General features: G+C 39.0%; 2 protein-coding genes and 1 non-coding gene across 12 annotated transcripts in view; all 3 read left to right on the forward strand.

Moving 5' to 3' along the window:
- LOC102231861 (EH domain-binding protein 1-like protein 1) overlaps nt 1-16,663 on the forward strand; it is a 29,518-nt gene extending 12,855 nt beyond the window's left edge. For 5 of the 10 annotated variants that reach the window (XM_023341811.1, XM_023341813.1, XM_023341818.1 and 2 more), the window contains 19 exons: nt 76-141; nt 245-394; nt 534-749; nt 879-1,035; nt 6,774-7,229; nt 7,413-7,511; nt 10,683-11,342; nt 11,971-12,190; nt 12,277-12,425; nt 12,547-12,595; nt 12,895-13,219; nt 13,554-13,618; nt 13,698-13,740; nt 13,888-13,937; nt 14,205-14,325; nt 14,459-14,558; nt 14,638-14,711; nt 15,263-15,377; nt 15,717-16,663. In XM_023341811.1, coding sequence (XP_023197579.1) covers nt 76-141; nt 245-394; nt 534-749; nt 879-1,035; nt 6,774-7,229; nt 7,413-7,511; nt 10,683-11,342; nt 11,971-12,190; nt 12,277-12,425; nt 12,547-12,595; nt 12,895-13,219; nt 13,554-13,618; nt 13,698-13,740; nt 13,888-13,937; nt 14,205-14,325; nt 14,459-14,558; nt 14,638-14,711; nt 15,263-15,377; nt 15,717-15,807 — 3,206 coding nt within the window. In that variant the 3' untranslated portion in view covers nt 15,808-16,663. The remainder of the gene's footprint in view (nt 1-75; nt 142-244; nt 395-533; nt 750-878; nt 1,036-6,773; nt 7,230-7,412; nt 7,512-10,682; nt 11,343-11,970; nt 12,191-12,276; nt 12,426-12,546; nt 12,596-12,894; nt 13,220-13,553; nt 13,619-13,697; nt 13,741-13,887; nt 13,938-14,204; nt 14,326-14,458; nt 14,559-14,637; nt 14,712-15,262; nt 15,378-15,716) is intronic. The other 5 variants (XM_023341812.1, XM_023341814.1, XM_023341815.1 and 2 more) reach the window with 5 other exon arrangements.
- Nucleotides 16,664-17,665: 1,002 nt separating this feature from the next.
- Nucleotides 17,666-17,737, forward strand: trnae-cuc. The gene has a single exon. It is a non-coding gene; the product is annotated as a tRNA-Glu (tRNA).
- Nucleotides 17,738-17,972: 235 nt separating this feature from the next.
- Nucleotides 17,973-21,069, forward strand: LOC102231599 (CAAX prenyl protease 2-like). Its single transcript, XM_005806000.2, has 8 exons — nt 17,973-18,117; nt 18,191-18,293; nt 18,482-18,565; nt 19,073-19,151; nt 19,257-19,424; nt 19,562-19,633; nt 20,697-20,759; nt 20,849-21,069. The coding sequence occupies exons 1-8, from the start codon at nt 17,987-17,989 to the stop codon at nt 21,067-21,069; spliced, it is 921 nt and encodes a 306-aa protein (XP_005806057.2). The 5' UTR covers nt 17,973-17,986.
- The last annotated feature ends 4,130 nt before the right edge of the window (nt 21,070-25,199 follow it).

Here is a 25,199-nt window from a genome sequence, read left to right on the forward strand (position 1 = left end):
TTTTCCTTTTTGCTTTTTGTCTTAAGTTTCTGATTTACTTTTTTCTGACTGTTCCTCTTTCTGCTCTCCTTTAAGCTCCTACAGTGCACCAGCAGCGCCCCCAAGAGGTTCAGAACGTAGATGATTCTGCTTCAAGCTCTGGTGTGTCTTTTCTCTTTATTCGATGTATTGCTTATCCGGTTCATCCCTATAATATTTCATTTTTACTCTTGCCTCCTCTGCCATCTTCCCCCCTGCACACCAGGCCGTTCCCACGTTTTCAGACCCCAGGTTGTGAAATCCTTTGCACGCCCCACCTCTCCCTCTCCTATATCCGCTGATTCTTCTCCACTTTCATCATCATCATCATCATCATCATCTCTGCCTAAATGTCCGCCCTCTGGCTCAGAGTCAGGTAACCATTGTGTTTGGTCTACCTCACTTCCAACATGTTTTCTACCCCCTTCTACATCCTCCTCTGTTAGTTCTTCTGCATATGAGTTTTCTTTCTGTTTCCTCTTATGTTTTCTATCTTTACTCTTTGTTTCTGTCAGTTACTCAGGGGCTTTGGCCTACATCAGACCCCGCTCCAGCCATTGGAAACATTTCCCCCGTCCCTCTGCTGACTAGTCCAGATCTCGATGCTCTCTGTGACCCAGAGATGCCAGCTCTTTCTGCCGCCCTTATTTCCTCCCCAACTTTTTTCTCCTCCTCTCTCACTTTTATTAATTCTTCACCTCCTTCTGCTCAAATCAGCTCTAGTCAGACAGGTACACCAGCTTTTTAATAAACCTGTCTCATGTATTTATTTATTTGTATCGGCTTTGGATAATTTGAAATCCATCAAGTCTTGTTTGTCTAACTCTAATGATTTTTTTCCTTGATTTCTGTCTTTATAGGCTCATCACTCTCTGTCCCTCTGGTAGCTAAAGAGACAACTGTAAGCCCAATGAGCCAAGACAAAACGTCTCCTACCAGTAACCAGACAGGCACAAACAGAAGAACATTGGAAGAGCCAAAGCTGATTATCGCAGAGAGCAAAGCTGGAAAGACCAGGTGAGTTCAGAGCTTAATTTAGAGTCTTGCTTTGGTTCTTTTAGACTGTCGGGTCAGAGGAAATTAATCTGTCAACAGTGAACAGATCTTAAAAAGAAAGTGGATAGAAATTGAATATGATGCTGTATTCAGGCTAAAAGAAGATACAACTAGTGGTCCAATCATACAAAAACTATTATCAAAAAGCAATAATTTACCCAACATATCTGTGATGGAGTAACGTGATCCATTTAGACCATTTTTAAAAATTCTCTTAAATGGTTTTCAATGTGTTTTCTGCAATGCTACATAATTGTTTAACAGAACTTCCTGAATCTCTGGAAAAATATAGAAATTTTCATGGGCTGATGTTGTTAATGAAACTATGCATGTTTTGTGACTCTAGAACCGTTTCTAGAACAGATTTTCCTTAAACAGTTGTGGAGGCTGTCAGTATTTAAATGATAATCAGTTAACATGATTAATCATTGAGATGGAAACAGACTGCATTTATGAAACTTAAAACAAAGACAATACTTTCAGAGTGGAAAGGAAATCTTTAAGATTCAGTTATTTTCAGTTACATATATTTTATTTCTTTAATCTTTTGGAACTGAAATGAAAGTAATCACTGAGCATTACACTCAAATTAAACTCCCTGCATGTAAAGTGACTTTTTTGTTGCATGCTGACTACTAATCTACTAACAGCTATTAAACATCATGATGGACAAATCCGATTGGATTCTCTTAGTTTTCCCATCATGACTGTGATGCCCTGCTTGGTTTGTTCTGCTCAGATCACCTTTGGCTCAATGTGTGCTGCTGGAGTTATTTTCACTGCTCTTAAGTGTAATGTGTGACTTTAATGTTTTACAACAATTATGCATTATTTATTAGTTTTTATCAAATGACAAAAAAAATCTATACTTGATTTTTTATTTAAATAAATTAAAACTCTGAAATGTGAAAATTGTGAAGGATTTGTCATGTGTGCAGTCACTTTCCCTGTTTTGAGACTTCATGTTAAAAAAAACCTATTAATAAATTGAACATTTTCTTGTTAGCTGCTGATATTATTCTACAGTTCTTGATAGGACAATGTGCAAACTCACTTTTTTGACTCTATTGTGTAACTCCAAATGAAAACATGTTACAGTACGTGCTGGTTGCATGGATGTGTCTTACGACCAGGTTCACTTCCAGAAAATTTCAATGGGTGGTCAGAGGGAATCCTTTGACAATATTTGCACAATAAAACCAAAAACTACATAAGGGCTATATAATCTGCCCTTATTTGTGCTGTACAGCTGGTCAGCTGACTGAAAGAAAGCTACTTTACTTTTACCTCACATAAAAAGAAAGAAAAATGTGTCTGTTTAGCAATATTTCTGGTTGTTAGTCATGTGGAGTCTAAAGAAGCTCCATAATTGATTAAGATTTTCTGTTTTAAAATTGTAATTAGGAAGGTGTCTATATTATTCAGCTGGTTTGAGGCTCTTTGATATAAGCAGCAAATATGAGCTTGTTACAACTGTGTTCGCAATAAAAAGCAGAATGACAAAAAGGTGTAATATTCAAATAAGTATCCATTTGAATATCTGATGCATATTTTTTTTCCTTAAATATACTGTATGTATCAGATTCAAAATAAATATAACAATCATAACAGTTAATATGTTAATTACTTCAGAAACAGCATAAATTTATGTCTCTTTTTAAATGAAATGTACAAAAATAAAAGACATGCGCCAAATAAATGAATAAATAAATGTTGTAACTCAATAAGCCCTTCCCTTTTTCACATTCATATTCTTATAAAATATTCTTAACATAAGGCTGCACAATGAATAGATTTAATGGGTTCCTTAAAAGCCCCCATTACCCTTTGGTGGCGCCATTGTTTTGACAAAGATTTTAATAGCAGAAGAAAGTGAAAAACATTTCCGTCTGATTCATTTTTTGTTTTGTGTATTGACTAAAGACGTCGTGACAAACATGTAGTGACAGGTTGGGACAGGATTGTTCTTGACAAGTTTTATCATCACTCATAAAGATCCAAACAGCCCCAAGCTAACCAACCCGAGTGATTCCTCTTTCTGATACAAATCAAGGCTTCTGAGAAATGTCTGCCTGCAGTTTCTCAGTACCTCAGTTTGCTTTGTGTGCTTCTGGTTTTGGAGCTTCCGGGTTACTAACAGCTGCACTTCACTTCCTGTTGTACGAATCCCCTTTTCCTCCCTGCATTTAAGATAACCAACAGCTCTGCAGCGGATCCTCATGCTCAAGGTTTTGGAGTCTCATCTAATCACCTGTTGAGTCTGATTGCTTATATCTCTGTCCTCAGTCCTGCTCAGCCCTGCTCAGAGCTGATCATAGCCCCGCCACCTCCCTGGCCCTTTTCCTGCACTGAGCGCTCCACCTCTGAGCAGTCCTCCACCTCTGTTGTTGCTGCGTTTATCACACCTAAGCAGTCAGATGTTGAGGAAAAAACTGAATCGAAAAACCAAATCAGTGAGAGTGTTGTAAGTGATAAGCTGTCCAGAAAAACACCTGAACGTGACTATGAGAACAAATCACTTAACCAGAAACAGAAATCAGGGGCTTTGTTTCTGGAAGAGGACAACTCTAGGCATGACACAATCAAAAGGTGTCCTGCAGGGTGAGTTTTTCTTATTTTAATGACAAGATCAATGTCACAAAAACAAACAGAGTGCTTTGCAAAAGCCATCACCGCTTTTTAATTTGATCGCATCATAAAAACAAACCTTACTGTGTTTTACTGGGGTTGCATGTGGAAAACGAGCAAAAAACGTGCATGATTAAGAAGTGGAATGAAAAGAATACATGATTTCCATATTTTTTTTACAAACAAAAATAATCTAATAAAAACTATTAGATGATTAATTCATGAACTGTTTTCCTGCCAGTGTTTTGTGTTGCTCTATCACATAAAATCCCTATAAAATACACTGAAGTTTGTGCTTGTAGCTTTGCAAAATGTGAAAAAGTCCCAGAGTGTGAATACTTTTGCAATGCACATCAACACAGGACTTCAGAATGTGAGGTGATGCTGACAAAAAAAGTTAAGCCTTTTTATTTATCTGTTCTGCAGTCTTGAAAGTAAAACAAATGAAAAGCCATCACTGACAGAACAGTTTGAGGGAGCAGCCGAGAAGGAGAAACAGTCAGAAATCCAAAAGAAAGAGGAGGAGAGGAGAAGGAAGGAGGAGGAAGAAAAAGAGATGCACCGGAAGCAGAAAGAGGAGGAGTTACGAAAGCATGAGGAAGAGCGGAAAAGGCTCCTGGAAGAGGAGAAGAGGAAGCTCCTGCAGGAGGAAGAGGATGCAAAGAGGGAGAGAGAGAAAAGGAAACTTGAAGAGGCAAGACTGCTGAAGGAGAAGAGAGACAAACAGGAGAAAATGAAGGAGGAAGAGGAACAGAAGAAAAGAGAACAGGAGAGGAAGCTTCTGGAGTCAGAAGCTGAAAAACAAAATCTGAAGAGGGAGGAGGAGAAACAGCAAGAGAGAGAAAGATTCATGAAGAAGATGAAAGAGGAGGAGAAAATCAGACTCTTGAAAGAGGAAAAGACAAGGAAGATGGAGGCAAGACATTTGAAAGAGGCAAAAGAGAAGGAACAACAGAAAATAAGAGAGGATGAAGAGAGGAAGAAACAAGAAGCAGAGAAAAGGAGATATGAGGAGGAGGAAAGAAAGCAGAAAGAGGAGAAGAGACTGAAAGACGCAGAGAAGAAAAAGAAGGAGGAGGAAGATGAGAAAAAGAAGGCAGAAGAAAAAAAGAGGTTGGATGATGAGAGCAAGAGAAGAGAGGAAGAGGAGAAAAGAATGAAAGAAATGGAAGAGAGAAAAAACAGAGAGGAAGAGAGAAGAGTCAAAGAAGCAGAGGAGAAAAGAAAAAAAGAACAGGAAGAAAAAGAGAGACTTTTCAGAGAAGAGAGAGAGAGGATGGAGAGGAATAAGAAGAAGGAAGAGGAGAAAAGGAGTGAAGAGGAAGAGAGGAAGAAAGAGAGGCTTCTGATAGAGCAGAGAGAAAAGGAAAAGATGCAGAAGGAGGCAGAAGAGAGAAAGAAGAGAGAAGAAGAGAACCAGAGAAAGCTGCAAGAGGAGCAAAGGAGGCTGGAAGCAGAAAAGAAAATGAAAGAGGAGAAAGAAGAAAAGGAAAAGAAAAGGAACGAAGAGCAAAAGAAGCTTTTTCAGCAGAAGGAGGAAATAGAGATGAGAAAGAAAAAAGAGGAGGAGAAGACGAGAAGCCCTCCGCTCAGCATTCTGGAGGAAAACAAGTCAGATGAGGACAAGGAGAAGATGAAAACCACCTCTAAACTTGGTTTCAATAAATCCCAAACGGATGTCAAAGGTGAAACACAAACTCAACGGTTCCCTCCACTGGTGAAAAACGGCATTACAGCCAAACAGCTGCCTGAAAAAATGTCCCTTCAGTCAGAAGAAAGAAAGAAACTGAGTGAACCGAACTCTGCTTTTGAAAAGCGGTAAGTTTCAATAACGATGTGGAGCTGCAACCAACTGGTGTTTCCTGCTTTGTGTGGTCTGTTTCTGTGCTTACAATAAAACCTAATGATTTTATTTGTAAAATTAATTATCTTCGAAATTCAAAACTCTCACCTATTTTGTTACTGAGCTGACTTATTCCTTTTTCATGACATTTCTTACATGTGGTGTTGTGCTTACTCTTTGTTGATGAACTCTGTGGTATGGGTTTGGAAAGACTGATTCCTTTAATTAACTAAAAATAAGAATCACCTGAACCATAAATGCAACATAAAGACGAGATTTTCAGAACAAAAGAAACTCATCACCAGTAAAAAATTTTAATAGTAGTAAAAAAAAGTAAAATATTTAAGAATCATTCATCATCTTTGATACATAATATTGCTGAAGTTTAAGAAAATATTCTATTTTGCCCTGGTTTTCTATAACACCTCACAGCCTCTGTGTCACATTGTATTTATACCACAGTGGAAAAAAAAGTTCCTAGAATCGAGAATAAAGGGGAAAAAAGTATATTGTAAATAATTTAAAAAAAATAGCTTAACTTTGTTAATGGGATCAACATTTGGTAACCAAGTATGAAATTTTTCCCCAATGAAAGAACGTTGTGTTCATTTCAATTTCTTCAAATCCTCATTACAGCTTTATTCAGTCATCCTTCCTCCTATTACCAAGCATCAAGTTCTGTTTTCAAATGTCTTACATATCTGTGTGTTTGCTGTAATCTTTGTCATTTTTCTGCTTGTTTCTCTTTTGTTCTCTATTTTCTTATTTGGTTTCCTTCTTTTCCTTGCTTACTCCAGTCTGAAGCAACCCTCTGTAGTGGAATGCTCCCTGTCAAACTCTGATACCTCAGAAAAGAAAGAAACCGCCTCACTTCATTCACCATGTGATATTGAATCAGGCCCCCCAGAGGAGCTGAATAAAATAATGACATTAGAGGTCTTGACGCTGGCACTGCCTCCACAGAGGCTGTCTGACGCAGAGACTCCTCTATGGAAAGTGTTAGAAGGGGGAAGTTGCAAAGATACAACTGTACAAATCTCTGCTGAGGAGGGTACAAAACCTTTGTGCAGAGGGTAAGAACTGACAAGGGAATTTCTTTGTGCTTGCTTCTCTGCTTTATTCTCCCAGCCATTCTTTTGTTTGTTAAGTGTGTGAAACTTTGGTTTATAAATACTGTAGTTTAAAGGAAATATGAATCAGTATTCACCTAGCTCTCTTTGTGTTGCAGTTCATCCTCTGGAGAATCTACCAAGTTGGAAACTTTGAAGAACCAAACAACAGCAGCAGAAGCTCCAGAGACACATTTAGAATCACCAAAACCAGTTCCAGAGGAGACTAAAGAGCCTGAGAGACCTTTTGTGCAACCAGTAGCCCCTTCCGAGCCTTCCCCAAAACCAATCAGAGAAAGGACAGATTTGTCGCCCCCAAAACCAAAACGACAGCTGCAGCAGGAGAATGACATCCAGCCACCAGACAAATCACAACTGGAAGGAGCAGTTGACGAGAAACCACCTAAAGTTGCTGATCAGGAGAGCCTTGTGATCAATGAAGAGTCGTTGTGCCATGAAGAGAACAAACTGTGGGCAGCTATGGAGGAGACCACAGCCGAGACGGAAGCACAAAGAGGGACCGGAAGTACTGAAAGTCCTGCAGTGAAGGAGGAGGAAGAGGTTGTAGTAGGGGGGTGAGTCAGTGATGGTTGCTAGCATTCAGATGCAAACCTGCACTTACTAACATCATTCCACTGTGCTGCCGCCTAACAACAGCAAGTAACTTCTTTCCATACTACCTGTAGATATTCATAAGTGAAGAAATTTTATCTGCAAAGTAAAATAAGTGTGTATGTTTGTTTTTATGTGTGTGTTAGCACCCAGAAAGGTGCAGAGGATGATGTGTGTATTGCAGAAGAGCAGAAGGAGACATCTGCTGGCTTCATGTCAGCCATGTTTGGGGTGTTGCACCGAGGGTGAGTCTGCCTGCTGCTGCGGTCAGATTACCTGTTGAGGTGTGCTGCTGAATGCTGGTTTTTGCGGACTGAAATAACAAAAGTGACTGAATGTCATATTTATGCAGAAATATGCCATATGCTTCCCTAAACCTACAAGAGATAATCTCAGTGCATCGCTTCATTGGTGCTAGTGATGGATTTTCATTGGTTTTGTTGTTAAATTAACTTATTCTGCTCAGAAAACGGCACTTAAATGACATCTAGTTGCAAAGAACTTGCATATTTAGTTATTTTCCTCTTGAATTGAAGCTTTTAACAGCATTTGGAAAGTATTTTGATTGTTCCTGGCTGTACCAAAAGAGCAGTTCTCTCTATTAAAAATAAACCCATGTTTCCTTTGGGCTCTTCGAGCAACATTTTTTGGAAGCACACCAAAACAAAGTCTACTAAGGAAACTAATCAAGCATGATGTTTGGCTGGTTCTCTGTGGTCGAGTTCAGCTGCGGTCATGTTGCTGGGTCATTTCAGGGTGAGCTGTGTCTCATAGTTTTCCTGTCTGTCATATTTTGATTCTTAGCTATGAGACAATGGCCTCCATGCTGCACACATCTGCATCAAATGGTGCCAGTCAGGAGCCTTCAGCAGATAAACCACAGGGACTTACAAACACAGAAGAACAGTCATGTTTTCAAAAAGAAGATGCAGCAGTCTGGTGCACCGCAGAGTCAGATAAAGAGCCACCAAGCTCTGCTGGTGTGGACATTTTACCTCCTGCGGCTTTCTCTGACTCAGCAGAAAGTCAGATGATGGTTGAAGACGAGGTTCCCAAGGCTGAATCAGCTCAGGGAGCAGTAAACATGACGCACGGACTGGGCCTTGTGGCAAGTCTGCGACTGGCAGCCAGCGAACAAGAGAAACAGAGAGAACTGGAGATGGAGAGACGAGAGAGAGAGGAAATGGAAAACCGTAGAAAGGCTGAAAGGGAAAAAGAAGAGGAGGAAGAAGCTGAAAGGCAAGAAAAAGAAAGGCTTAAGAGAGAAGAGACAGACAGGAGTGAAAAGGAAAGATTAAAGAGACATGAAGAAGAGAAGAAGGAAAAGGAGAGACTGAAAAGATTAGAGATGGAGGACAAAGAAAGGCTAAAGAGAGAAGAGGCAGAGAAGACAGAAATCGAAAGATTAAGGAAAGAAGAAGTAGAGAAGAAAGAAATGGAAAAACTAGAGAGAGAAAGGGCAGATAGAAAAGAAAGGGAAAGACAAAGGAGAAAAGAGGCAGAGAGAAAAGAAAGGGAAAGAAAAAGAAGAGAAGAGATGGAGAAGATAGAAAAGGAAAGACTGCAAAGAGAAGAGCAAGAAAGAGAAAGACTAGAAAGAGAAGAGGTGGAGAAGAAAGAAAAGGAAAAACTAGAGAGAGAAGAGGTGGAGAAGAAAGAAAGAGAAAGACTAGAGAGAGAAGAGGTGGAGAAGAAAGAAAGAGAAAGACTAGAGAGAGAAAGGGTGGAGAAAAAGAAGAGGGAGAGACTAAGGACAGAAGAGGCAGAGAGGAAAGAAATTGAAAGAATAAGGAGAGAAGAGATGGAGAAGATACAAAGTCAAATACTGGAGAGAGAAAAGTTAGAAAGGGAACGGATAAGGGAAGAGGCAGAGAAGAAAAACAGAAAAAAGTTGGAAAATGAAAGAATTAGAATTGAAAAAGGGAAGGAAGACAAGGAGACCATTTTTTTCGGCCAACAGAGGAAACTTGCTGATGAGACAAATGAGGAAATACATAAGGAAGAAAATGCAGAGATGGAAAAACTCATGAAGGGATGGGAGAATAGAGAGGTGAAAACTGCTGGTATTTTATTTGTTCAGAACCAAGAAAAAGGAAACAAAAATTCGTCAAACACTTGGGCGCCTCTGAAGGAGGCAGAGCTGGATGATATCGCATATGACGAGAGACTGCAAGGAAGCAATGAGAAGCACAAATCTGACCACAAACCAGCCAGCAAAGTCATCCCTGTTTCTGCAAGTACATATAGGGCGATTGATAATAAAACCAAAGACTCTGTGAGCACTGATGTAAAGGCACAGCACAGTTCCAGTCTGAGAGCAGTCAAGCAGGGTGCATCCAAACCTAAACACAATGCCATCCCAGTGTGGCTGCGAGAAGAGGAGGAGGAGGAAGTAGAGTATGAAAGGGGACAGGAAGATCTGGGCTCCATCTGGCTGGCTGAGCTGTATATGGAAGGAGAAGCAGGGTGAGTGAGGGGTGAGGGAGGGAGACATACTAACAGAAATGGGTGAGTAACTTGGCTATTGTCATAAAGATCTCCTTGTTGCCTGCTGTTGTTCAGAGAGAAGTCTGTTTGAAGCATTTGTGGATGTTTTCTCGTAACACAGTCCATCCAGAACATTTACTAACTTGTATTCTTTGGATACTGAGGATTTGGGTGTTCTCTGTTAGTTTCTCTTATGACAGAATGGTGTCTTCGTGCGTACTAAAGATGTAATCTTGATAAATAATTTATTATCATCTCATATACATCCATTTTAAAACAAAATTTGTGCTTCTCTTGTATAGAGGATATCGTAGGGTTTGGAAGAGATCAGCACACATCTCCAAAGCAGACTCCATGGTTAGCAATCCCTGTCCATTAGGCTACATGCTAATGATAATAGTCTGCAGCACAATCCAGTGTTGCGGGATGTTTATCCACCCCAGCATCATGTAGAATATATGAATTTCACAGCACTACCACTACATTGTTGTCCAGAAGTTAGGATGCTAGATTCCATCATCAAAACAGGCTAATATAATATTAATTACATATTTTTGTTATTGATGGTCGGTTTAAATGTTGTGAGGTGCATTTATTGTTTAAGCCTTGCATGGCTAAATAGGTGGATTAGCATGGTTTTAGTCACTGATGCTGCAGATTAGCAAAACGCTGGTATTTTTATAAGGATGTCGTTGGTCCACTAATGTTCTGGGAGCATTGAAGATCATTTTAAAATAACAACTTCTGGGTTAAATAGCAAAAGCTGTTTGAAAGATTCTTAAGTTTTGTGCTTTTTCACTTGGGAGCATCAAAGTGACATCTCTTCTGCTGTTTGGATATGGCGAAGCATGCTATTAATGCTTGCTATGTTAGTCATACCTGGCACAGGCGATAAATTTAGCTTTGAATTCTCCCTTTTTTTTCTTTAGCCCAGGCCACCCGCCTCCTGCTGTGGCCCTGAAGCCTGCATCAGCCCCCTCCACTGAACAAGCTTCTAGAATTAGCTTTGATGTGAAACAACAAAATAAACCTCACAGTCAGCCTCCTGGCCAACATTTTATGTCTCACATGAAGGAAACAACAGAACAAATTTCAGACCAACAATCCGTGAAAGAAAGGAGTGATGGAGTACTTACTAAAACTGATTCTGATGTAAATGTAAAAGAATTTGTTCAACTTTTGGTGGTATCTAAACCGCCCAGTGGCATAAGTATCAGTAAGGTGAATGAGACAAAAATGCCTGTGAATTTACATGTGAGTCCTGAATTGAAGTCTGAAGATGACCAGAAGATACCCAGGTCAGCCAACAATCTCTCCAAAGAGCAGCAGCTCCAAGAGGAGGAAAGACTTTTACTGGCTAAGATTCGACAGATGTCAGGCGACACATCTCCGGTCAGTGGGCCTCGAGCCATGAAAAGACTCATTCCCACTCCTGGTGATATTGACAGCGATGTTGTGGAGAAAATAGTCCCTTCAAACCCCCCCACCGACATCACTGCTCACAGTCAGCTCTCGATCACTTCCTGCTCCAATGATCTGAAGGAAATAAGACTAAATGACACAGAAGAGCCACTTGTAGAGGAAGAAGCGTAAGTCTGTAACCCTGCGCTGCTCTCTGAAATCATCTCTATTATATGGAGTTGATGATTAGAGAGACTTTTGTTGTCTTCCAGTGTATCTATTTGTAGCACATTGCAACAATTCACTTTAACTGTAGTCATGTTAGTACCACAGAGTAATTGTTTTACTGTCCTAAAATTAAGGAAAGAAAATAGTAGACATTTTATTTTTGTCTTTTGACTTGTGAAAATAACTTGGTATATTCCTGTTTTTATGCTTTATTTTTTGTGCAGATTGGTAACTTTTTTTGACTGAAAAACTTTTTCTTTATGCAGTGTACTTAAAAAACATTTTTTTCACATTTTCATGTATTTGTTTATTTATTTCATAGTGTATATCTGGCTTTAGGCAACTGTAATGCCAAGTCAAAAAAAATTCAGAATACTATATGAATGTTACCTCACGTTGTCTAAGACTCCCACCATTCTTCATTTGTCTTCATCAGCTTGTTCAGCTTTTTCATTATTGCACGACTGCATGTCTTTTGCTTGTATCTCTTGTATCTCCTTACAGTGGATGGATTCTCCTGTTTTTTGGGGGGGTTCAGCTCTCTGTCCCATCTATTCATCATCTGTCTTCTGCCTTGTTGCCTTCTAGGTCAAAGCACAAAACAACAGATGTACCTGATGGTGGACTGGTGAAACAATCATTTCATTCCAAAGACACCTCCAGTACACATACCATCGTTTCCTCACTTCAGTGTGAGATCAAGAATTCTCGGCTTCCGACATTACCAGAGGAAGAAACCCCCGAACTCAGGACCACTGATCCATTTGAAGTGGTCACAGAGGAGGTCAATGGGAAGGATGACACTGAGGTAACTGGATCATAAAGAGACAGTCAAAGGAGATCTTATAATCCCATAACTAAAACTGAATTGTTTTTATTCTGCTTTTCCTCCAGGACCTTGTGAACTCTAGTCAGTCATTGCTCCAGTGGTGTCAGAGCATCACCAACAACTACGAGGGTGTAAAGGTCACAAACTTCAGCACGTCCTGGAGAAACGGCCTGGCCTTCTGTGCCATACTGCACCACTTTCATCCAGACAAAATGTAAAGCATTTCTACACTATCACTCTTGCTAAATATCTTCTTTGAATGCACAGTTCATTGTTTAAATGGTTTTCATCTGTCTTAAATAAATGTTATTGTGCTTCTGCTTTTTCCCCATCAGAGATTTTGAATGCTTGGTTCCTCATGACATCAAGTTAAATAATAAGAAGGTGAGAATGGCGTGGATTGTTTGGTCCTCTGTGCAACCACTGCACTTAGTGTGTTAGTTTTTGAATCTGCTCTAAAGCAAAGAAAATTTAAAACTATGATTGAAATTGAACTGAATATAAATACATCTGTCTGATTTTTACGTCTATAAGATGAATGTGCAATAAAATGCACATTAGTTCATAACATGACAAAATGTATAAAGTTCAAGACAAAATTTTACAATATGTGCAGAGCTTTTTTATTTTGATTATTGTTAATGACAGTTACGCTGCTCATTTTATCCATTATTTAATCTCAGGCATTCGACTGCTTTGAGGCGCTGGGGATCTCTCGTCTGCTGGAACCGTCCGACATGGTTCTGCTGTCCGTCCCGGACCGGCTCATCGTTATGACATACCTCAGCCAAATCCGCTCACATTTCACCAACCAGGAGCTGAGCGTACTGCAGATCGAGCACAACAGCAGTCAGTCCAGTTATGGGCTCGCTCCTTCTGGTCCCGCTCCCACCAACGTTGACGCCGCCGCCTTCTGCATGGCCAGGCTGAACGAAGGTGTGAGTCTAGAGGAAGGAGGAAGCAGTGCCTTGGTGGTGCCACCACCCAGAATCAAAAGGACTATTAAAGGTAAATTTCTCATTTTGTCAAGCTTTTGCTTATTCGTTTTTGCTTGTTTAAGCCTCCTAACGTCAAAACAGGGATGACTGCTGCCTTGTTTTCTTTCTGTTTTTATCAGCTCCTTTAATTTTTACTGAGTAATTTGGAAATAAGCCTCTTGGTGTGTTTCCTATTGCATAAGATTTATTAGTTAATTTCTTATATCTTTCGAAACTGAAATCTAAACATGTGTAACTTGGAATCTCAAAAACTTTGTCAAAGTTTATGGAAAGGACTAAAAAGTATGAATGCCTGGTCTTGACGAGGAATCAGACATCTTATTGCTTTCATAATCTTTTTGTAGTGGAAGAAACAAGAATCCCAGTCCCACCCCCAAGATCGGTTACCAAAGCTGCCAAATCTGAACAGGTTACACTTCTTGTCATCAAATGAAAACTCTTCAAACAATATGTGATGTTTATTAGTGTATTATATTTTGCATTTGCAGGATGAAGATGCTTCATCTCTTACTGAAAATGCTAATAACTCAGGTAGGTATTATCTGGACTGAGTCTTGCTAGCACCTAAAATACTGTGGGATAAAATATAGTGGGGTATTTTTTTTCCACTTTTGACTGGATTATTTTTTTCTTTGCTGCTCAAGCTTTAATCTGCCTTCTGTGTTTCTGTGTTTGCAGAGCTGCAGAGTGCAGTTGACATCCAGCCTCCTAAACAAGAAGAAACTATGGTCAGTTTTGTGTTACAGCCCCATATACACAATCACAATAAATCTCTCCACTGCAGATTAAATTCAGTTTGTTTTCTCCAGTGACTGACTTTCCTCTAATCTGTGACTTTCCTTTTTCTTGTCTTCACTTTTCTTTTCTTCCCCTTCTTCTCCTCTCCTCATGGCTGCCGGGCCATTTTCATTTTTATGTTTATTTGTATTTGTGTGTGTTTGCATGTTGTGTACATGCATACAAATATGTATGTGTGTGATGGGACTTGTGGTCAGCACCTGCAGGACACCAGTCAGTACGTCTTGAGCGAACTGGCGGCACTGGAGACAGAGCAGAAACACATCGACAGCAGAGCAGCAGTCGTGGAGAGACGATTGCGAAGCCTCATGGAAACAGGTTGGTTTTTTATTTTTTTAATCTGTCTAAAAGAGGTGGGAGTGTTCAATGTTCTGTTTTTCACAATGCAGGGAAAGATTTTATTTTCCAGAACTCTTACATGAATATACAAATTGTTCTCTTCTGTTTGCAGGGAGTGATCGTGATGAAGAGGAGAGACTGATCCAGGAATGGTTCACTTTGGTCAACAAGAAGAACGCTCTGATACGCCGACAGGATAACCTGGAGCTATTGTAAGCGAACTGAAAATACATGTTTTATATCATAAACAGTGATTTTATTCGATTTCTCTAATTTCTGACTGCTCTGCAGACAAGAGGAGCAGGATCTGGAGAGGAGATTCGAGCTTCTCACCAGAGAACTACGAGTTATGATGGCTATAGAAGGTCAGTGTTTGGTTTAAGTTTTATTATATCTGTGGATCTGTGTCTTAGTCACTGAAAACAGAGTTCAGGGTAAACAGAAGATTAAATACATGTGTACACATTTAGAATACGTTATTCATAACTTATATTTGTAAATTTGACTAAATTTTGATTGGTGAACATTCTAAACTAATGTCTTGTGAAATTATTGGTGAAACGTAATCCACAGTGTTTTCAATCTCTGCTTTAAAAGTGTCTCATAACTCCTGTAGTCACCAACACTGCATTTACTAAAGTTTGTGTGACTTTCTACCTACTAACTATGATCTGCAGGGCAACTGAATAAATGTTTTAAATTAAAAATGTAAGAAAATGGTTCTTTAAGTTATTATTGTCAGACATTCTGTGGGAGATGGTTCATATTTCAGTTTTTAACTTGCAGAAAGAGAAACTTCTTTGGCATATTAAATCAAAGAGCATGTAAAAGTAATTGTCAGACTTAAACTTGTGTTACAAATATCTAAAACATTAATAAAGAAGTAGCATTTGGCATTTTGCTGTATGTTTCACAGACTGGCAGAAGACAGCCACTCAGCAGCAGAGGGAGCAGCTGCTCCTCCAGGAGCTGGTGTCACTGGTTAACCAGCGGGATGAGATCATCAGAGACATTGACGACAAAGAGAAACGGTGAGTGGATGCTTTCAGTACGGCCAGAAAAGGTCAAACAAACATGCAGCGTTCTACACAATTATTGACCGCAGTTTAATTAAATAAGTTTACAAAAGGAATTGGCTTTTTTGGAGACTGATCCTAAGACTGTTCTGCTTTCTGTAGTTCTCTAAAAATGAACTTTGAAAAGTTTTTTTTCTTTAAATACTTATTTATTAAATAATCAATTTACTTGGAGGCCTTTTACACATTGTTACCCAGAGAGCTATTCCTTTTTTGTAGCTCAGTCCTCTCTATGGTTTTATCCCTGATTATTGAGAAATTGTTTGTCCTGAACTGATGTTTTTGTGTTTGCAGTGCTCAGGAGGAGGACGAGCGGCTGGAGCGAGGTTTGGAGATGAGGAGGAGGAAATTCAGCAATAAGGACAACAAATGTGTGTTACAGTGAAAAGGACAAGCACAAACTGCAGTTGTCATTGAATCCCAAAGTCTCAAAAAGTGTTTTCCTTGAATGTTAGGAAAAAAACGAAACTTCAAAGATATCTGTAGGATTTCATCTGCCTTTTCTCTCCTAGAAATGTTCTCTAAGTCTGAAACTGGACATTGTTGTCTGAATGTAAGGTGTGTGTTTTAGTAGTATTATGTTGGTTTCTTTAATTAGTTTTTTTTTAATTTATTTAAAACGTGTGTCATTTTCTCATACATTTATTGCACTTCTGATGTTTTCCATGTGTTGTGTACATTTTTTGGACATTGCTCAGTATTCACACACCAGCTGGTCCTCTGCTTATTTTTATGTTGTGTGTCTCTTGTGCCTTAATAGAAACTTTTCGATTTGTAGGCCAAAATGCACCAGCCTTTACAAGAATTTATCTGCTCAGGATTCGAGTATGCAAAGAAATATGTTCTGTTGCAGGTGACACTTTTATCTTTTCTGATAGTTTCAAAAAATAAAAATGTAAGCATGTCAAAGCATTTCAGAATTAGTATATTTTGTGATTATTTGAGCTGGACTCAATTCCACAAGGTTTTCAGTGCAGAATGGTTATTGACGCTCAAAGTGGTAACACATCTTAAAACGTTTCTTTTAATGTCGGACCCTGGTGATATAAGTCATCTGCAGCTTCTTTGGATGTTCCAATCTTCTTGACCGGCGTAAGTTAAGTTTTGGTATTTCTGCATAGTTTGATGAATGGTTTTTGATGTGTGCAGTTAAAATGGTACGTATCATTCAAATGTTAATTTCGATATTTATAACTGTTTTATTCATGAATGACAAATAAAATAAAGTTTAAGAAAAATGGCTCGAGATGTGTGAAGTCTTTTTTTGTGGGGGACAGCACAGTACTTCAGACGTAAATGTATTACAAACTAAATCAATGTAAACAAAGCACAGATTGTAGAAATGGAGAATATTAATAAAATTGGCCTACAGGAAGTTCACATTACTGTAATATGTTCAACTTTGTGCAAACCATCTCATTTAGGGAAATATGAAGCATTAAAGGCATGCAATTGAATTATGTACTTACAAAAAGATATTAGTGTCTTAGAAAATGTTCCATTATTCAGGAATGAATCGACTTTAAAATCTGTCAGAATTTGAAAGTTGCTACTTCTATAAAACTTGGGCTTTAACGTTGATTTCTGCGATGTTTCCCACAAATCTTTGGAGAATTTTCTTGCCCGTCTTCTTTGCCTCATTGTTGGCTGATTAGGGGAAAATGACTCAGGGTAATGCATTGAGTTCCACTACCTCAGACATAATAACACTGTTTATTACTTCCTCATTGGAGCCGGCGTCATGTCAGTCATGCGTTGCTTTGCTTTACTACAGAAAATACAAAAGTAATACCTGTCAAGTCTCCCGTTTTGGCCTGGAAACTACCGTTTTCTACCTCATTTTCGCGCTGTAGTCTATTATTTTCCATAAATATCCCGTAAAACCACCACAATACATCAGACGGCGACATTTCCCTTGACTGGTATGATAATACATTGAAGGTCTTTGTAAATATTTAGTAAAGCATTGTGTATATTTAGGACAGTAAGTTTAGTGACACTTAGTGAAGAAACTGTAAGAACAGGCTACAGTTACCACTGAGGCCTGGGCGGGTTGTTGAGAGGCTCATGAGTGCTGGACTGGTTATTTAGCTTTTGGAGGTTTTTACACTTCATGTCCGAGCTATTACTAGAGGAGCAGGTTTACTATGAAGCACGTACGTATGTCCACGTACTAACTTTAAACTGACACGCATATGGGAGTGTTTTGGATTTGTATGACAGCGGTCTCAGTTTGAGCAACTTCCCTGGTGGTCTAGTGGTTAGGATTCGGCGCTCTCACCGCCGCGGCCCGGGTTCGATTCCCGGTCAGGGAACAGTTTCTTTTTCGATATAGAAACTACTACTTTATGAAAGATTACATGATACGGTGCGATTATTTTTTTTATCTATGTCTTTCTGTTGCGCTTTAGTTAATCAGCTTCTCTGCACTGGGATCTACTAATCTAATCTGACATAAAGGATCAAGCTTATCCATTCGAGCATGTTGACCCTGTGCTACTTTATTCATCCCTCTCCTGTGGAACCACTTGAAGCTCTACAGTTTGCAGATCTCCTGTTCTGTCATGCAAGAGCTAGGACATAGCTGTATTAGGCTGGACCAGTACACAATCTGTTGGGTGAGTGTAATGAGTTGCCTTCTGCTGGCTTTTCTCTATGTGGGTAGCTTATATGTCTGCTGGAGTACCTTACCAAGGTATGCAACTCATCATCAGCTTTGCAGTCAGTGTTGTTCAAGTAGCCTGTTAATGAAAGTGTGTGTCTTAAAGGGACCATCCAAGAGTGATAAAGCGTCGCTCTGTCAGTGTAGCTCTGGTGTCTGCAGTGTCTCCTGCGTTTGTGAAGCTATGGATGCACTGGGCTGATATCACAGTGAGTACACTTTCCTCTACCTTTTGATATTTTGGGGTTTGAAAGCTCTACAGGCAATTGATTTTCATTGTGATTCCTACGTGCTTTGCTTTCCAGCTACTAATCATCACTACCCACAATACTCAGGTGATGAGATCTTCTGTTGAAATAACTTTGTTTAATAAATAAAGTGCATCCTGGGTCTCCAGGTTGAAGAGTCCTTGTGGGAGCTGATGGGAGTTCGTTTGAAAGGTTTCATTCCTGCATCTGTTCTGCCTTTGCTATTGATTACGGTAAGCCAATAAGGTATAACATGAACACTTTAAAGGAAAAGTTTTGTAACAATTGTTTTTGTAATTATTTTATTCTTTCTGACTTTAATTTTAAAACTGAAACAAAATGAAATTACTTCTTAAACTGAAACTGAACTGAACTCTTTACCACACACAATCAAATAAGAGGAATGGAATTTTTATTTATTTATTTATTGCCTTCAAGTTGTCAAAAGTGTTTAAAAAGTCATTTTGAACGTGTTTTCCAGCGTCTGCTCACACAGATTTCGAAGGGTTTGTTTTTTTAGATTTACTTTATGCTTTATTGAGGCAGATTAGACATTTTAGATGTTTTATTTAATTTAACTCTTTAACAGGTGACTGTAACTTTATATTTTTATTTGAGCTCCCTTCAGTGTTTAAACTACATACTAAAATGTGTGCCATTTTATCCCTTCATACTTTTGATCTTGTTGTTATTTATTGCCTGTGCATGTTATAAACATCTATATTCACTCTGTTTAATAGTTTTTTTATCTGGGGCCCCTGGTTCAGTCTGCTTTGGACAATCCTGACGGGTTCTCTGGGGAGCTTCACTCTGCTCTGGGTATTTATAAGGTTCTGTTAGAGAAATCTGATGCAAAAAGTTTGACATGTGTGCTGCCTTTGCATTAAAAGTGATCACAATCTCCTGACTAATGTATTTTCCCAGATGTGCAGAGTTGGAGGATGTGCGTCCAAGACGCAGCGTGGCTCAGGAACCAGGTGGTGGCGCCAGTGACGGAGGAACTGGTGTTCAGAGGGGCCATGCTGCCTATGTTGGTGCCTTGCACTGGAGCCACAGCTGTTATCTTCATTGCTCCTCTGTTCTTTGGTGTTGGTATGACAGGAAACTTTGGCGCCACAATGACATCATACTCTACTAAACATGACAAAATGCACCAGTTGACCTGCAGGAGTTTTGCTGCTCCTGTTATAATGTTTGCAAACTTTATTTAAATTTTACTGTCGTTCTAGCCCATCTTCACCACATCATAGAGCAGCTTCAGCTGGGAAAGGACAATTTGAGAGCCATCATTCTGGGGGCAGGTCAGCTTATTCTCAAATAAACTACATGTGGGAGGCGATTGATGAGTGTTTGATCATACATATAACAATAAATCAAATCCCAGTGAAAATCAATCTAAAATTATGAAGACACTAAATGCTATTTATGCACTGTATATGAAAAATAAAGTAGTATTACACCTAAGAAAACATTTATAAGTTACAGTCTAATAAACTATGTTATTGCACAATACCAACAGTTGCATAAATGAGAGGTAACAGAGACAGTAAAACAAATGATGATGTATTTTGGTGGAATTTTGTGCCACACTTGCACAAAGCAACTCGGCTTCTATTTTTAAAGAGGAAGGAAAATGATTTACAGTTTTGATTTATTTTTCTTCTACACATGAAAATCTCAAAAGTGTGGTGTGTTCATATCCTTTACATTACATATTCTATATACTTTCCAAATCTACGGTACCTCTCACACCTAGACTACTTTGCTTTTCTTTTGTTTCAGTAAAACAACTCAAACTCTCTTAAACTGGTTGAATACCGTCTGCAAACATACATTTTTAAATTCTACCTAGAATTCCTGATTGGATTTAGATGTGGACTTTAACTGAGCTATTCTAACACATGAAAATGATTTAATCTTAACTGTTACACTGGCTTTATGTTTTGGATTGTTGTGACAGAGCAACGCTTTATCACTCTTGGATTGTTTGGATTATCCAACTTCAAATCAGCTTATGCAGTTTTCCTGTCTCTGCTGAAGAAAATATCCCCACAGCATCATACTGCCACCACTATGTTTTACAGTGTGGGTGGTGCAATGTTAGTTTTCCACCAAAAATAGCTTTTTGTGACAAGGTTAAAAATATTGCAGTAAGGACATTGGAGAGATGGGGTTGAAATTGAATGCAAACACTACCTTCCAGTTTTTTACTAAAAGAAAAAGCTGAATTTTACTTTCACTTTGCAATAAACATGACTGTGTGTTGTCTGCCATAACATTTTAAACAATGTTTTTGTGACAACAGTCAAAGAGTATGAATACTTTTACAGTTTGTTGATTATTCATTGTAGTTTTCCTTTACAGGGATTCAGTTTTTGTACACAACTGTGTTTGGTGTCTTTGCTGCTTTTATTTTCCTGAGAACTGGTGAGAGGCAAAAATACACATTCATCCTCTAAAAGCGCCTTCTCGTGTACATACGGTAGTTTCACATCTTGTGGTCTGTTCTTCTAAAGGTCATATTGTGGGTCCAGTTTTGTGCCATTCATTCTGCAACAGCCAGGGTCTCCCTGACATTGGTTCCGCTCTGAGCCGCCCTCAGCGTTCAGCCGTGCTGATCTGCTATCTGACTGGAGTCCTGCTGTTTCTGGTGATGCTCTTCCCCTTCACAGACCCCTTCCTCTATGGAGCCAGACCTGTATGCAGCCTCGCCGCCTCTCAAGCATTGGAATGTTGATTGAGAAAATGTCAAATACTCAAGAAAGTCATGAAAAATAAAATCTTGAGACAGATTTTAACTTTAGTATTATTTTTTTCAGTCATGATTGGGACTTTTCTGAAGTGCGTGCATGATTTTTGCGGGTGGACAAGGCAGGAGAAAGATCCCAGTGCTTCAGACATTTCCTGCATGGTTCAAAAATATTTCCTACTGTATGAAACTTAACACCAGCACAAAACTCCCTGGCTACAACAAAGTAGCAGAAGTGTACATGAGTGCAAGCATAGAAAACCAGATGAAATATGGTGGTGAAGAAGGAAAAAAAAGCAGGCAATAGAGGACATGATCACAAAGAAAGACGCGGAGGCAGGCAAAACATGCAGACATCGTTGCCAATAAATACACCAACAGAACCCAATTGGAGAGAGACAGCTATTTAAAATCATGTTTTTAAATCAGACAAGGCAATGAATGCCAGAGGAAGACTTAAACAGAGAAGAGTGGAAAATAAGTGGCTTCAGCCAGGAGCAATAAGAGCAACGCCAGCAGATGAGGAGACACAAAAAGAAAAGGTGGAGTGAGGGAGCGCAGGGATAAAAATTGTTCTTCCCCGGGGAAATTGAAAATTTGGAGTAGCAGAGCAGAGGAAAAGGGAAAGGTCATGCAGGGTATGTTGAAATGTCTGGGAGGTGAAAGGTTGTGTTGAAGCTCCAGATTTATGAGGTAGGTTTATAAGTAATAAAAACTTTGCGACGTAAAATTGGGCAAACATAATAAATTCACATGTATGTGTCTTTCCTGTTCTCCACACAGATTCCAGATGCGTTTTATTTCTTGTCTTTTTTTTTCTTTTTTTTTTACAGTTTGTAGCTGTAAACTCTGGTGCTCATTTTACAATATTCAATTTCACTTGACCTTCTTTTTAAAGTCTGAATGACAAATGAAAGAGGAAAACACCAGTGAAGTCAGAAATGTGAATGTACTCATTATCAACACAAATTTACTAATAATATTTAACAGTTTGCTCAGTAGTTTGCTTCATGGTGCAGTTCAGTTGACAGAAACAAGTTTGGATTGTGGATTTTCTCAAATGCATCCTGTTAACATTGGGACTGCATCTTTTTCTTGACACAGCTGTTACTAAAACGTAAAGCTGCATGAAGGATGCATTCCCATTCACATGGTTCATTTACTGCTTGGAGCCAGATGTTCATAAGAGAAGTAAAAACAAAAATCTAGTTATGGTTACAGAGAATGCAGTGTTAGAAGCTCAGTGTTAGCTGATGAGATCATTCTTGGTATTGACAGAAAATGTTGGCATTTTCTTGACAGACATCACATTACTGTCAAAAAAGCTGAAAATTGATCAATTTATTTCCAACTGTGGTCAAAAATGCTAAGTCACAGCAAGAAGATCAGACTAATGGCTTGTTTTTTTTAGAAGCATGTGTCCTTTCTCTAAATTTAAAAGTAGTGTTGTTCCTTTCACCATTTCACCCCATTAAAAAAGCATTTTAAAAGTTTTAATTTCACCTTCACCTAATCCCAATTTTTGTAGCTGACTGTTGCATTACCTAATGTTTCAGGTGAGGAGTTAAACAAGATCAGAAAATAGGTTTGTTTTTTTTCACGACTAAAGACATACTGAGAACAAACTAATCTCAAAACGGTGTGCTGAGTTCTCAGTCTTCAGTTTGAGCTTGGTTTCAGGCCCACAGAAGGCACGTAGGCTAAGAATGAACAAAGGCTAAACAGCTCGGTAATTATTTATTTATGTGTGTCTCATTTGAGGCCAGTTGTACTTGAATGTGTCTGGGATGTGTGGGTTCATGTTTACAGAACGAACTGTGCATGGGAGGTTCAACAGCTTCTAAAGAATGCGTTAATCTGACGTCTGCAAGGCTGCAAGCAAAACAAGGTGGTTACAAATATGGAACAGTTTCATGAACCCATAGGTCATAACCAAATCTAAAAACAAACCAGCAACAATAAGAGCTTACCTTTCTAACAAACGTTTTTGTTTTATATACTGCCCTGCTAAAGTATTTTCACCCCCTGAACTTTTCCAAATCACAAGCAAAACACTTTGATGCTTCAAATTGAGACTTTGAGCTTGAGTTAGACCGAAATGTTTGTTATTTTTTCTTCTTTTTTATCATATATTTTCAATTTGATGCGGGTTTGATTACACACTGATTATTGTTTAGCTGCAGCTTAAACCTCCAAGCCAGTCTCAAATCCCACATTTTATGTTTAATGCTTTATCCAGTGTTAGCTTGATTGTGTATTTTCAGAATGGTGTTTTAATATGTTGTTCATAATGTAAGGTGTAAGTGTATAATTGTTTAGTGATTTTCTATAGCAAACCTCAGAGGCCCTCAGAGCAGCTGGATTTATTTTGAGGTTAATTACACATTACCTCAACTGTGTATAAAATTTGCTGAATTTTATTGAGCGATAAAGATACAAGATAAAGAAAACCCCATTACAAATGCATGCCACATTCTTTCACAATTCTAACTGAACATGTTTAAGAACCTTATGCCCTTTTTCCTTTCCCTCACAAAAATGCAATAATACATTTTCTAGTAACATAAAACCCAAATAAAATAAACTGAAATTTGATGCTTAATGAGTTTCACTGCTTTTGTACACTGTGGCTCTTCATACTCCAGGTTTAACTTTTCTGTTTCTCATTTTAAACTGAAAGTCAAGCAACTTATCTACAAGGTTGGAGAGTTCTTATTTCTGAGCTGATGTGAATACCAAGAGCAGCTCTGGTCACAAAATCACTTCTTTCCCCTCTGCTCCGTTCTGTGAAACGCTAGAAAGGGTTTGGTCCAGTGGGGATTAAGGCGGCTGTTCTCTTTATTTATTCAAAGTCAGGCGGCTGATCTCTCATTTTGCTCCCTCTCTCCCTCCTGCTTAATACATTTCAGCTCAGTCACACTTGAAGTCTTTCCATTCCAAGAAAGTATTCAGCTGCTGACTGCTTGAATCTTTCTAGGGGGACAACACTGCTGCACTGGATCAAGCTTGTCAGCACTTTTCCAAGATGCAACAGCCTTACCTGTTTGCTTCCTCTATGATTTTCTCAGATAATTATACAGAGATAAAACCTAGCAGCCTCTGCCTCAGTGGCCACCCTCTGAGCTGGTGTGGTGGCCTCTGCCTCCCAGTTGGACGGGTGAAGGAACTAATGGGGGAGGAAAAGAAGACCCTGTTATTAGACTTCCCTGCACATAACAAGTCTGCAGAAGATTTTAGCATTGCGTTTAGGGAGTAATTTGCATTCTTTTGCCGATGCAAAGTCAGGCAGTTTATGGTTTCTTTTTTTTCCCCCAAAAAATGCTTCATTAAAAAAGAGGCACACAGTGGAAAATGAGTCCGAGTCATACAGGGGTAGTGGAGATGTGGTGCAAAACTTCAAGTTCAAGTGAAATGACAGAGAAAGAATAATAGGAAATAAGCCAGACAGAAACACATCGGATGCCTTTCTGTCTCTTTGTTTCTCTGTGAACCTTTTGTGCCCTGATCCTTTCTTGTGGAGCTGACATCCTTTCTTCTCACTGTTAATGCATTTACCATCACACAGACACACACACACAAAATAATCTGAAGAGCAGTATGATGATAGAAGTGTCATGTGTCTGTGCAGATCTACAGTATGTGCGCACGGCTGAGTCTATGGAAAAGTTTAGCCGATCATCTGGTAAAGGAATAATCTGTCAGGAGTCAGCCTGTCCGTGTGTTCTGTCCGTCATCCTTCGCTCTGTTTGTTTGTGGTTTGTCCATGCATGTGGAGGACAGCTGAGAGCACTTTATCTTTAAAGAGAGCATCGATGCTTTGTTTTCTGTTTGTTTCTTTCAGTTTTAGATGGTCTTATGTTATGGTTGAGTAAAAAACTGAAAGATGATAATAGATTTTCCAAACTATCTCTCAATTTAAAAACCTCAAGTTTTTCCATGGGAGCTGTGCTTGCACTCTGCATCTCCCAGTGCTAACATGAGTCAGACGAGGCACGCAGAGAGAGAGACTCATTTTCACTTAAAATCCTTCCTCTAATATGGATTTACTTCTGCGTGATGACATACAGAACTGTCCTGACATTTTCAGCCGACTGATTCAGTATTTTTTAATTTATCAC

The sequence above is a fragment of the Xiphophorus maculatus genome, chromosome 11 (genome assembly GCF_002775205.1).
Source record: "Xiphophorus maculatus strain JP 163 A chromosome 11, X_maculatus-5.0-male, whole genome shotgun sequence".
Classification (NCBI taxonomy): domain Eukaryota; kingdom Metazoa; phylum Chordata; class Actinopteri; order Cyprinodontiformes; family Poeciliidae; genus Xiphophorus; species Xiphophorus maculatus.

What these genes read in the sequence shown, in the direction of transcription:
- LOC102231599 (XM_005806000.2), top strand. Translation starts at nt 17,987, where the DNA reads ATGCAAGAGCTAGGACATAGCTGTATTAGGCTGGACCAGTACACAATC. An exon ending in TGCACTGGGCTGATATCACA is followed by an intron (nt 18,294 to 18,481) that starts GTGAGTACACTT and finishes CTGGGTCTCCAG; the next exon opens with GTTGAAGAGTCCTTGTGGGA. An exon ending in TGCCTTTGCTATTGATTACG is followed by an intron (nt 18,566 to 19,072) that starts GTAAGCCAATAA and finishes TCTGTTTAATAG; the next exon opens with TTTTTTTATCTGGGGCCCCT.